The sequence below is a fragment of the Ranitomeya imitator genome, chromosome 1 (assembly GCF_032444005.1).
Source record: "Ranitomeya imitator isolate aRanImi1 chromosome 1, aRanImi1.pri, whole genome shotgun sequence".
NCBI lineage: Eukaryota > Metazoa > Chordata > Amphibia > Anura > Dendrobatidae > Ranitomeya > Ranitomeya imitator.
The window spans coordinates 506,286,578-506,300,480 of NC_091282.1; the positions used below are offsets into that span (position 1 = coordinate 506,286,578).

Consider the following 13,903-nt stretch of genomic DNA (forward strand, 5'->3'; position numbering starts at 1 on the left):
TGTGTGGCCGTAACTCCGCCCTCTCCTCCCCAGGACATAGACTGGGCAGCGGATGCGTTGAAAAACTGTATCCGCTGCCCACGTTGTGAACAATTTTCACAACGTGCGTCGGTATGTCGGGCCGACGCATTGCGATGGCCCCGTATCGACCCAAGTGTGAAATAAGCCTAACCCTAAATTTAGCCCAACCCTAACCCTAACCCTAAATTTAGCCCCAAACCTAACCCTAACCCTAAATTTAGCCCCAACCCTAACCCTAAATTTAGCCCCAACTCTAAATTTAGCCCCAACCCTAACCCTAACCCTAATTTTAGCCCCAACTGCTCTTCTCCTGCCGGCCGGCAGATGGCAACAGATGGCGGGCGCACTGCGCATGCGCCCGCCATTTTCTTTCCAGATGAAGACACCGTTGGGCAGGAGAGGATGCAGGAGGACCCAGGGACAGTGGTAAGTATATTAGGGTCCCCGAATCCCCCTATTTCTCTGTCCTCTGATGTGCGATCACATCAGAGGACAGAAAATTACACATCGCTTTTTTTGTTTTTTGCGATCGCCGGTAAACAGTTAATTACCGGCAATCGCAAAACAGGGGTCGGTAAAATCCGACCCCGATCATGTTCTTTGGGGTCTCGGCTACCCCCGGCAGCCGAGACCCCAAAGATCCTCCCGGTGCCGGCCGGCGGGCGCCCGCCATTATTTTTGCCAGAAAAAGAGGCGGCGCCCATCGGGAGCCACGAGGAGCAGCGGGGGAGACAGGTGAGAATCGGGGGGCTATCTAGGACCCCATTTCTCTATCCTCTGATGTGCGATCACATCGGAGGACAGAGAAATTAAAAGGGAAATCGCGTTTTTTTTCTTTTGATCGCCGGTAAACGGTTAATTACTGGCGATCGCAACTCGGGGGTTGGTAACAAACCCCCGAATCATGTTCTCTGGGGTCTTGGCTACCCTCGGCAACCAAGACCCCAGAGAAAATCCGACTCTGGGGGGGCGCTATTCACTTTTTCCACAGCGCCGTTAACGGCGCTGTGATTTAAGTACCCTTAAATGCCGCCATTAAAAGGCGTATCGGCGGTCGTTAAGGGGTTAAGCAATAGAGAGGTGTCTATCAGTCACCCTCATTGTTAATCCAGTAACAAAATAAAAGCATCGGCGCATGTGACGGACGCCACCCGTTGTGGAAACACTGATGTGTGAAGGGGGACTAAGAAAGACAAAACCTCACTTTAACAATCTTCAGGTAATATTCAGGTTTTTTAACCCTTTGGATTGACTGACAGCACCGTAATTGTTCAATATTAAAATGAATCATAAAAAATGCAAATTGTTTAATAATTGTTCACACCGTGTATGAGAACACACAGAGCACGATAGGAGTGGAGATCAATGTTGTTTAATTTTGGCAAAGATATGGGACCACAAATGCTTTTATAGACAAATAATTTAACATGACAAATTTGTTCCTGTTTAATAGACGTGCGCCTTTTTATTAAATGCTAACACAAAGAACTACATATTTGTTATATAAAAATCTACTGGCTTCTTTGATATTCAAAATGTCTTTATTTATTTGAAACAGCAATAGATCACATTCTAGAACCTTAGGTCATGAACTGTTTTGCGTAGGAAGTCAACATTACCTCCTTGGAATTTATACACCTAAAGAGGAACAACATATCGTTAAAATTAAATTGTATTTGCACATATTAATAATTGTAGATTATATGTTACATGTAAAGCATGGCTAATAAGAACATTCTATATAATCAAGTATTTCATTGTATTTTGGATCCATATCACATACATTTTGAATACAGTTAGCATGCAATACCTCCACGTGCATTTCATTTTAAATGAAGACACACAGAGGATCTTTTGTTTTAGGTAAGGATGAGGTTAAGGCCACAGTCACACATTCAGCATTTGGTCAGTATTTTACATCAGCATTTGTAGTATTTGTATTTGTAAGCCACAATCAGGAGTGGAACAGTCAGAGGAAAAGTATAATAGAAGCACGTCACCACTTCTGCATTTATCACCCACTCCTGGTTTTGGCTAACAGATACTGTTGGAAAATACTGATCAAATACTGATAGTGTGACCGTGGCGTAAATGTTATATTTCTGGCTCAAGGCTACACTCTCAATTCACTTTTCTGGGAGTAGTGAAGTAAGAGAGTAACACATGCGTGCTCATATCTCAATTCACAGCATTGAAAAACAGGGCCCCATTCGCAAGTTAGCTGTGGGTCCCAGAGATCAAACATTTATGGCTTATCCAGAGAATATGTCTTAAAGGGAAACTGTCATGTGAAAAAACGCTATTAACCTGTTGATGTGGGGATACCTTGCAGTTTAATAGCATTTTAAAGCCACCTGGCTGCAGTACTGAAAGCCCAGCTACAGGGAGGAAATCAACTTAAATTCCTCCCGGCAACTTCTGGCTTTGATAGTGAGTGGCGGCTATAAGCTCGCTCCAACATTGCCGGACATCCGGCTCTGTACTGATACACTGCTGTGCCGAGTGGCAGTCATTGTTGCGGTGTGGTTACAGGTAAAACTACAAGATGGAAATACCCCTTTTAGGGTCCATATTTCAGCCCCTTAAAAGGGTTGTGACAAAATAAGACCTGACTATGCTTTTAATATCTATATGGCTGATGGAAACATCCTTTCTGTGTGACAACTACTTTACTAAACGCCTCCTCACTACACTACTGCAGTTCTAATGATTGGTGTGGGTTCCAGCGGCTGAACCTACAACAATTAGACATCAATCACCTATCCTTTGGATGGATGATGAATGGCCTTTCTAGGACAACCCCTGTAATGCCGGCTGTATCATCAAAAAGTACCCACACACAGATGTCTGCATGTGTCCAAAAGCTTAATTCATAAGTTATGTGTAAAATCACATAAGATGATAATTATCAATTGGATTTAGAAAGGAGTAAATTGATTTGTAGCATCTTGGGAGTCCTGTGAACTGACTCCTACCTGTCGGCATCCCCGGAGTCTTTTCGGATTAGTAGGCCCGGCAAGCTTCATGTAGATGTCAAACTGCAACTATGACGTTGTACATGGTCTACAAATCAGAAGAGACACCGGGGATTCGGGAAGCAAGGAGTCAGATCACAATGCTTTTGTCTGGTGGCCAAGGAATACTTATGGAACTTCTAGACCAGTGTCCTTTGAATTGATTCGTTCATCTCTAATTGGAATGCCAGAGAACACAGTTTTTTACAGTTTACTATACAGCTATTCACAAGTCATAACAACAGCAAAGATCCCTACTTGGTGAATTGGAATTTACAAAGATTGTCCAGGCTTGGGATGAAAGTCTGCAGTCACTCTATGTGACTACAGACTTCTGAATCCAGACCACGTGCGGCATGGATTGTCCAGTTATGCTTGCTAGAAAGGGCAGTTAAGTTGAGCGGACTGAGAGAGGATTCGCACATCTAGTTGAAATGTAACTGGAAGTACGCAAATCACATACTTGCAGTCACGTGACGGCCCACTCTCACAGGCAATACCAGAAAATCCTGACTGCAAGTGACTTCAGACTTTAATCCCAAGTCAGTTTTTTTAACTTAGAGCATAATACAAATTTATTGTCACACACCTGTTGCATATTTCTGAAGAAACAAAAAGCTGGTACTCCAGATATCTCATATCGCTCTACAAATTCCTAAAAGAAAGATATACATTATATTATAAAAAAATGTTATTGCAGCCTTCATAAAAATTAATTTGATCTAATTTTAATCTTTGCCACTTACGTCTGATTTACGAACATCAATTTTAACAAAAACTATGTCTGGCATCTCACTGCTCATGGACTGTAAAAAAAAAAAAGTGAACTATTAGTAAAATTCAAATTAATAACAGAATAATAAAAAAAAAGCAAATTAAAAATATCTTGTGGAAGTGGCTTGAAATGTAAGCGAGATGTAGCAATTAAGAGCTATAAGTGTAAGGAGATGGACATATTGCCTATGTTCCCCCTTGAAGATACAAGGGTTGCTGTGTTGCATAATGAGAACTCTGATGTGCAACAATGATATTGATAATGTAAATTGCTTGACAGTAGGGGTAGCAAGAGTTAATGTTTGGAACTATCCAGAGTGTGAGGGGATAAGCTAAATGGAAAGTGACAGTTTCCTGTTGAGATGTCAGATAGGGCCTGGAGTGTGTAGAGAAGAGATATAAGGTCTGATGGGAACAGTGCCACATTTAATCAGTGCCCCAAGAAGTGAAAGGAGACTTAGTGAAAGAGAAAGCATGATCCAGAGCAGAAACAAGAAAGAGTGACTGAGAGGCAGAGTAATTTATTGGAAAGTGACCAGGCTGGAGTTCCAAAGCTTAAGTAGAAGGGAAGAAAAGTACCGACCATATTTGCACCATGGTTCCCAGAGGGGAAAGAAGACATGGAATGGCAGGTTTAGAGTAGGACTCTTGCTAGCTGCACTGTACTGGCGTACTGGGTTGTGGTAAAGTAGTAAGGAATAGTGGATACAGAGACCAAGTAAAGAGAGAAAAGAGAAATGAATTGAATTTGTGTGAGGAAACTGTTACGCATTGTCGAGGAAACATTTGAGAAGATACATGTACTCGCTATCTACTGTATATAAACCTCACCAAGGTAATGTTCAGTAAAAAGTGTATTTTGAACTGGTAGTCTTCTTCCTTGAACTATCAAACATCTGGTCCTGGCCAACCAGCAACATTGGTTACATGCGGCCTGCGGCGGGTAGCGCCCTCACAGCACAATTTCACAGCTGCATGGGCAGCATCAATAGTAAAAAGTTGGTCACACAGAGGATTAATGGCAGCACTACCAGACTACCTTACACCGCGTTATGCCATGGTGTAAGGCAGTCCGGTTAATGCTATGTGGGTGCTGAGTGGGGGGGAGTAGGGAGGGGGCACTGACTGCAGGGGAGGAGGGAGGGGCCAATTCGCGGCCGGACTGTGCCCGTCGCTGATTGGCTGCGGCAGACAGACAGACAAACAGATGGTATTGACCCTTAGACAATTATATAGTAGATAGGGGGCTGTATGGAGGCTTATGGTATATACTGGAGACGATTTGAAGTCTCATGCTATATATAGGATACTATTTGGTGCTCATACTGTACAGTATATAGTGGCTATGTGGGAGCTCATTCTGTATATAGGGGGTTATGTGGGGGATCATACTGTATATAGGAGGCTATGGGTATCAGCAGGGTAAGTAGTTCATGTACAATGGAAATAGATGGGAATGGTGCAGGACACGTCAAAAGTCATATTAATCTTTAAAATAAACTCTACTGGTGAGTTGTGGCTAGAGAAGTTGCCATGGCTGTCTGGGCAGATGGAAAAGTGAACAACTCAATCATTTAGAATGTCCCGTTAGCCACTATGTAAAACTGTACTATAATCTCTTAATAAGTTTTGCAGAACTGGAATCTTGTCCAGCACTGAAAAAATAGCTTTGAGTACTTAACAAGATCACCGTTTTTTAACATTTTTTTTATTATCCTTTCAACTAAGATTCAGTGTATGTGTACAGTTAGGGCCAGAAATATTTGGACAGTGACACAAGTTTTGTTATTTTAGCTGTTTACAAAAACATGTTCAGAAATACAATTATATATATAACATGGGCTGTAAGTGCACACTCCCAGCTGCAATATGATAGTTTCCACATCCAAATCGGAGAAAGGGTTTAGGAATCATAGCTCTGTAATGCATAGCGTCCTCTTTTTCAAGGGACCAAAAGTAATTGGACAATGGACTCTAAGGGCTGCAATTAACTCTGAAGGTGTCTCCCTCGTTAACCTGTAATCAATGAAGTAGTTAAAAGGTCAGGGGTGGATTCCAGGTGTGTGGTTTTGCATTTGAAAGCTGTTGCTGTGAGCAGACAACATGCGGTCAAAGGAACTCTCAATTGACGTGAAGCAGAACATCCTGAGGCTGAAAAAAAAGAAAAAATCCATCAGAGAGATAGCAGACATGCTTGGAGTAGCAAAATCAACAGTTGGGTACATTCTGAGAAAAAAGGAATTGACTGGTGAGCTTGGGAACTCAAAAAGGCCTGGGCGTCCACGGATGACAACAGTGGTGGATGATCACCGCATACTTAATTTGGTGAAGAAGAACCCGTTCACAACATCAACTGAAGTCCAGAACACTCTCAGTGAAGTAGGTGTATCTGTCTGTAAGTCAACAGTAAAGAGAAGACTCCATGACAGTAAATACAAAGGGTTCACATCTAGATGCAAACCATTCATCAATACCAAAAATAGACAGGCCAGAGTTAAATTTGCAGAAAAACACCTCAAGAAGCCAGCTCAGTTCTGGAAAAGTATTCTATGGACAGATGAGACAAAGATCAACCTGTACCAGAATGATGGGAAGAAAAAAGTTTGGAGAAGAAAGGGAACGGCACATGATCCAAGGCACCCCACATCCTCTGTAAAACATGGTGGAGGCAACGTGATGGCATGGGCATGCATGGCTTTCAATGGCACTGGGTCACTTGTGTTTATTGATGACATAAAAGCAGACAAGAGTAGCCGGATGAATTCTGAAGTGTACCAGGATATACTTTCAGCCCAGATTCAGCCAAATGTTACAAAGTTGATTGGACGGCGCTTCATAGTACAGATGGACAATGACCCCAAGCATACAGCCAAAGCTACCCAGGAGTTCATGAGTGCCAAAAAGTGGCACATTCTGCAATGGCCAAGTCAATCTCCAGATCTAAACCCAATTGAGCATGCATTTCACTTGCTCAAATCCAGACTTAAGACGGAAAGACCCACAAACAAGCAAGACCTGAAGGCTGCGGCTGTAAAGGCCTGGCAAAGCATTAAGGAGGAAACCCAGCGTTTGGTGATGTCCATGGGTTCCAGACTTAAGGCAGTGATTGCCTCCAAAGGATTTGCAACAAAATATTGAAAATAAAAATATTTTGTTTGGGTTATGTTTATTTGTCCAATTACTTTTGACCTCCTAAAATGTGGAGTGTTTGTAAAGAAATGTGTACAATTCCTACATTTTCTATCAGATATTTTTGTTCAACCCTTCAAATTAAACGTTACAATCTGCACTTGAATTCTGTTGTAGAGGTTTCATTCCAAATCCAATGTGGTGGCATGCAGAGCCCAACTCGCGAAAATTGTGTCACTGTCCAAATATTTCTGGCCCTAACTGTACATCTTGAGAGTTCAACGTTTATTCATTAGGTGAATCCTTAGACCCACATTCGCAGCGCAGACACCAGCTATCTGTGCCACAATACCAATATGAGCCACCGGCCAATCGGAGGCGAAAGCTGACGTTACTTGCCAGGCCGCTGCGGGCAGAGTGTGATATCACTGCCATGCGCTACTCAGGCTGCAGAGGAGAATGGGATGCTATCCGTCAGTGAAGCAGAGGTCAGGTGAATAGGATTTTTTTTTAATGTGAAGCATGGCATAATTGGTGAAATTACTGCATGATGGAGAACAGGATGGGCACATTACTATAAGATATTGGCGATGATGGGATATTACTATAAGATGGATTCATTACTACAAGATACTGACCAAGATGGGGACATTACTATAAAATGGGCACATTACTACAAGAGGGAGAGCAGGATGGGTGACATTACTACAAGATGAGAAACAGGATGGGAACATGACTACAAGAAGAGGAAACTACTACAAGATGGGAACATTACTATAAGATGTTGGTCAGAATTAGTATAAGGTGCTAATTGTTAGACATAATTACTGTATGTGACCAATTAATGGACACGAAAAGGAAATGCAAATTGTCAAAATTAAAAAAGAAAATAAAGTATGAAAAAAATGTTGTCACTAAAAATGCTGTATATGTATGAACTAAAGCAAACAAAGAAAGTGCACGTTAGTTATCGCTGCACCAGTAATGAACCAAGCTATAAAACTTTACAATAACCCAGAAGATGAGTGCCATTTAAAAGAATAGAATAAAAAAACAAGCCAAAAATATTTTAAAAATGATCAACTGTGTAGAAAAAATAATTATATATCACTAAAAATATAATCTCTTCCTTTAAAGAATTCACATTTTTTTCTAAGTGCAGCCCATTTACCCAGCCAAGTTTGAGACCACTACTTTTGTAACATACAGTGTACGTGTGCATGTTGTATCCACACTTATGAATATCAGAACTACAGATGAAAGTTTGTCGGTAGTGATTTTTTAAGGGACTTATCCATGTTTGAAGTGTCTTTAGGGGTCCCATATACTGGGAAACCCCAAAAAGTTATACCAATTTAAAAAGAGCACCCCCTGACATATTGAAAACTGCTGTCAGGTAGTTTATTAACCCTTCAGGTGATTTTCAGTAATTAATGCAAAGTCGCATAACAGAAAAGAAAAATTATATTTTTATGACCTAAATGCCTCTAACTTCTGAACAGGTCACTATAGCCGGCAGACTCTATCACCGCTATTTGGTCGTGAATTGCCATTGCAAACATGAGGACCACACATTCATGATCTGAGTGCACCAATTGGGATAAAGAGGAGCCCCCACACTCTGTTAACTATTTATAATGATGTAGTCAATTTTGACAGCAGCATCAAAGGGGTTAAACAGATTTGGATGGTGCAAACACTGATCATGGCTGATGCAGCAAGTTGTCAACTAGTGTACAGCCGACAGCTAATGGATTGTCACCTGTATGGGGAGGCTATTCTCTTATATCGCAGGTCAGTTAAAAGACGTATTGGTGGTCATTTAGGGGTTCAACGCTAATGTGCAGGGGACAGAACAAGTCACTGTGATTTACTTATACCATCATACATTTATTATTCCAAATCTTTTCACTTGCCTCCAAACATGGTGTTGTTAATCTGCATGGTCCACAATTTCCAGAGGAAAAGGCAACAACTACAAGCTTCCTCCCAGATTTTCTCAATACTTCTTGAAGCTCACACTATTTAAAAGGAGAACAAAATGAATAAAACACATGGACCCTGAGGCTTAGTTTGTCTCTGAAATACTAAAGACGTAATTAGTATCAAACAACTCTTATATCTCTTTCACAATATTAGTCCATTTTGATTGATGCATTATAATTTAGATATGATGATATATATATACAGTATACACCAAGAAGATAAAGTAAATTCATGGAATTGTAACAAGTATAAGATCGATAGACATGTTAATCATATGCAAATGGTCAAAAATTGAAATCAAAATTTTAAAACATTTTGATTAATTCAGAATGTAGTAATAGTGAAACGCATAGAAATGCACGCACTTACATGCCTTGGCAAGCACTCAGTTAGGTTTTAATGGTTGCCTGAGGAATGTTCTGGGATTAGCCATGCAAATAATCAAGATCCACTGCTGGCCACACCCTTTGCAGTTGCCAACCAAAGATGTCCTATATGTATTTTCGATAGGAATTGCCAGCAGAGGATCTCGATGATTTTTGTGCCCAAGTGCATTCAGAACATTTCTCAAACAACATTAATTATCTCATTGATATATTGCCAAGTCATGTGTGTACTTTTATACATGGCGCTCATACTCGATACTGAATACACTGAGATGTTTTGAAAATGTTGCTTTCATTTACTTACAAATCATTAACATGTTTTTCAGTCCTTCAGTCCTGTGATTTCCATAATTGCAATTTCACTGTGGAGGATTGTACATACATATATACAGTTCTGTGCAAACGTTTTAGGCAGGTGTAAAAAAAATTCTGAAAGTGAGAAGTGTTAATAGTTTATTTTTATCAATTAAAAAAAACATAAAGTCAGTGAACAAAAGAGAATCAATGATGCACTTCCCACCTAAGTGTGTTAAATGCCACAGTCAGCAATTGACAGCTGCTTTTAACTTGCTAACATGCGGGGGAAATTTTGGATCCACCCGCGGCTGTTAGAAGCACTTGATGGCTGATTAAATGTGAGGAAAGAAGCGGGCTCAGCGTTTGAGCCCACATTTAAGGAAGGGAAACGGCCGACGACATAAATATGCGTTACCTGTCATGAGGATTTTTGCTTGTTCATCAGATGTTTGCCAGTCTGTTTAGGCAGGCCAATCAGGAATGAGCATTGCTGTGAACATTTGTTCCTGATTGCCCAGGAATTGCAGTATTGGACAGTTAGATTTCAATATGCTTTACCCCTTGTACTCATGGGAAATGATGCCAGGAGTGTTTGGCTCAGGGCCAGTGTCAGCACCCGGGCAAGTGCCGGAGCCCTGAGCAGGCGGGGGAAACTCAATCGCCGTCGGGGACACTGGAGCGCTATGGGGGCCTGGTACCAGCACCCGTGAGTGCCCCCCGCCTGTTCAGGACCCTGGTGCTTGTAATTCATACCTCTCCCCGATCCTGCGCTGCAGCGTCTTCCGTGTCTACTGACTCAACAGTGCAGAGAGCCGGAAGACAGCGCTGCTGAGGAGTCCGGAGTAGAGCAGCAGCCAGCGAGGAGAGGTTTTTTTTTGTATTTGAAGCATTATATGGGACCATCATATACTGGAGAATCATATGGTGGATCACATGGGGACCCATCATATACTGGAGCATCATATAGGGCCCATTATATATGGGGCAAATCATATACTGGAGGATGATAAGGGGCCATCATATACTGGAGGATAATATGGAGCCATCATACAGGTCCTTCTCAAAAAATTAGCATATAGTGTTAAATTTCATTATTTACCATAATGCAATGATTACAATTAAACTTTCATATATTATAGATTCATTATCCACCAACTGAAATTTGTCAGGTCTTTTATTGTTTTAATACTGATGATTTTGGCATACAACTCCTGATAACCCAAAAAACCTGTCTCAATAAATTAGCATATCAAGAAAAGGTTCTCTAAACGACCTATTACCCTAATCTTCTGAATCAACTAATTAACTCTAAACACATGCAAAAGATACCTGAGGCTTATATAAACTCCCTGCCTGGTTCATTACTCAAAACCCCCATCATGGGTAAGACTAGCGACCTGACAGATGTCAAGAAGGCCATCATTGACACCCTCAAGCAAGAGGGTAAGACCCAGAAAGAAATTTCTCAACAAATAGGCTGTTCCCAGAGTGCTGTATCAAGGCACCTCAATGGTAAGTCTGTTGGAAGGAAACAATGTGGCAGAAAACGCTGTACAACGAGAAGAGGAGACCGGACCCTGAGGAAGATTGTGGAGAAGGACCGATTCCAGACCTTGGGGAACCTGAGGAAGCAGTGGACTGAGTCTGGTGTGGAAACATCCAGAGCCACCGTGCACAGGCGTGTGCAGGAAATGGGCTATAGGTGCCGCATTCCCCAGGTAAAGCCACTTTTGAACCATAAACAGCGGCGGAAGCGCCTGACCTGGGCTACAGAGAAGCAGCACTGGACTGTTGCTAAGTGGTCCCAAGTACTTTTTTCTGATGAAAGCAAATTTTGCATGTCATTCGGAAATCAAGGTGCCAGAGTCTGGAGGAAGACTGGGGAGAAGGAAATGCCAAAATGCCTGAAGTCCAGTGTCAAGTACCCACAGTCAGTGATGGTGTGGGGTGCCATGTCAGCTGCTGGTGTTGGTCCACTGTGTTTCATCAAGGGCAGGGTCAATGCTTTATGGTGATGAAGATTTCATTTTTTCAGCACGACCTGGCACCTGCTCACAGTGCCAAAACCACTGGTAAATGGTTTACTGACCATGGTATTACTGTGCTCAATTGGCCTGCCAACTCTCCTGACCTGAACCCCATAGAGAATCTGTGGGATATTGTGAAGAGAAAGTTGAGAGACGCAAGACCCAACACTCTGGATGAGCTTAAGGCCGCTATTGAAGCATCCTGGGCCTCCATAACATCTCAGCAGTGTCACAGGCTGATTGCCTCCATGCCACGCCGCATTGAAGCAGTCATTTCTGCCAAAGGATTCCCGACCAAGTATTGAGTGCATAACTGAACATTATTATTTGATGGTTTTTTTGTTTGTTATTAAAAAACACTTTTATTTGATTGGATGGGTGAAATATGCTAATTTATTGAGACAGGTTTTTTGGGTTATCAGGAGTTGTATGCCAAAATCATCAGTATTAAAACAATAAAAGACCTGACAAATTTCAGTTGGTGGATAATGAATCTATAATATATGAAAGTTTAATTGTAATCATTACATTATGGTAAATAATGAAATTTAACACTATATGCTAATTTTTTGAGAAGGACCTGTATACTGGAACACTATATGGGGCCGTCATATACTGGAGCATCATATGGGGCTGATTATGTATGGATCATCATATGCATTTCATTATGTGTGGAGCATTATATGGGGCCCATTATGTGTGTATCCTTATATGGGGCTCATTATATATGGTGCAATACATGGGGTCTATTATACTGTAGGAAACACTATGTGGGGCATAAAATACTGTTTGGAGCATTATATGGGGCTCATCATACTGTATGCAGCATTATATGCGGCTTATTATACTGTATGGAGCATTATATGAGGTCCATTATTATGTATGAAGCAATATATAGGGCTCATTATTCTGTATGGAGCATTATATGGGGTCCATTATTCTGTATAGAGTACTATGTGGTGCCCATAATACCGTATGGAGGACTGTCCGGTTTCTGAGCTACTGTAGAATTTACAATAGATATCTTTGGCATTGTACTACACCTATATTTCTCTGCCGTATCTGTGCATCATGAATTGTGGTATGTGTTAAAGGGGCCCACTGATACTAGAGTATTTCGCCCGGAGCCCATGAAAACCTGGAACCGGCTCTGATCTGGCTGTAGCATATTCCCCCTCTCCATCCAGAACATATCCGTGCTTGTCGAGCCAATTGTGCATATGTATAGAAGTATGGAAAGAATAGCGATTGGCCAAATGGACTGATAGTCTTAAGCTGGCCATGCATATCATGAAGCCTTTGGCTAAATGCTTTGATGGACAGCTGTCTCTCCTGAACTCTAATTAAAAATAAAAGAGGTAATGCCTTTTTTGAGTTTTATAACCTACTGGATAATAAAAACTTCAAATGTCAACCTCTTTAAGACCCATTTATACTGCCCCATCCTGGCCATTAAAGAACTGCCCTACAAACAAGCACACTGCGCACTCCTAGAGTAAAGAATCTTTATTTTGCGTATTATTGTTTTGACTTTCCCAAGCCATGGTGTCTGGTGTAGAAGAATGCCTAGATATGGCTGTGTGATGCAACGTCAGATGGGGAAATAATGGAGAAGGACGTTGTGCAGCTTCTGGTGAAAATGCATCTTGTAGAATTGTGCATACGCAAAATAAAGATTCATTTATGTGCATCACTTGGGGAGTGTGCAGGGAACTTGATCATATGTACTGAAGGGTCCACCTTGGTCTACTTGCACCTCCACTCTAAATAATTCTTAATTAACTTCTTAACGACCAGACGTATTTCAGCTTTTTCCCAGAGCCAGAACTTATTTATTTTTTGGTCAGTATAGGCATGTGAGGGCTTGTTTTTGCAGGGCAGGTTGTACTTTTGAACTACATCATTGGTTTTAACATATCGTGTACTGAAAAATGGAAAAAAAAATTCCAAGTACAGTGAAATTGCAAAGAAAAGTGCAATTCCACAGATGTTTTTTTTTCTTTACCATTTTTACTAAATGCTAAAACTGATTCTACAGGTCATTGTGAGTTCACAGACACCAAACATGTCTAGGTTCTTTTTTATTTAATTAATGAAAAAAAATTTTTGCAAAGAAATTAAAATAAAACGGCGCCATTTTCCAAGACCTATAGCGTCTTCATTTTACATGATCTAAGACCTATTTTTGGTGTGCCGAGCTGACATTTTTATTGATACCATTTTGGTGTAGATGTGATCGACTGTCATTGCAATTTATTGCAATGTAGCA

At 41.2% G+C, this 13,903-nt stretch overlaps 1 protein-coding gene across 1 annotated transcript in view; it reads right to left on the reverse strand.

The window, feature by feature from the left end:
• Positions 1 to 1,377: 1,377 nt before the first annotated feature.
• LOC138676842 (thioredoxin-like) overlaps positions 1,378 to 13,903 on the reverse strand; it is a 31,791-nt gene continuing 19,265 nt past the window's right edge. Inside the window, exons 2-5 of the mRNA XM_069766501.1 lie at positions 8,855 to 8,959; positions 3,782 to 3,841; positions 3,625 to 3,690; positions 1,378 to 1,659 (exon numbers count right to left, since the gene is read on the reverse strand). Coding sequence (XP_069622602.1) covers positions 1,594 to 1,659; positions 3,625 to 3,690; positions 3,782 to 3,841; positions 8,855 to 8,959 — 297 coding nt within the window. The 3' untranslated portion in view covers positions 1,378 to 1,593. The remainder of the gene's footprint in view (positions 1,660 to 3,624; positions 3,691 to 3,781; positions 3,842 to 8,854; positions 8,960 to 13,903) is intronic.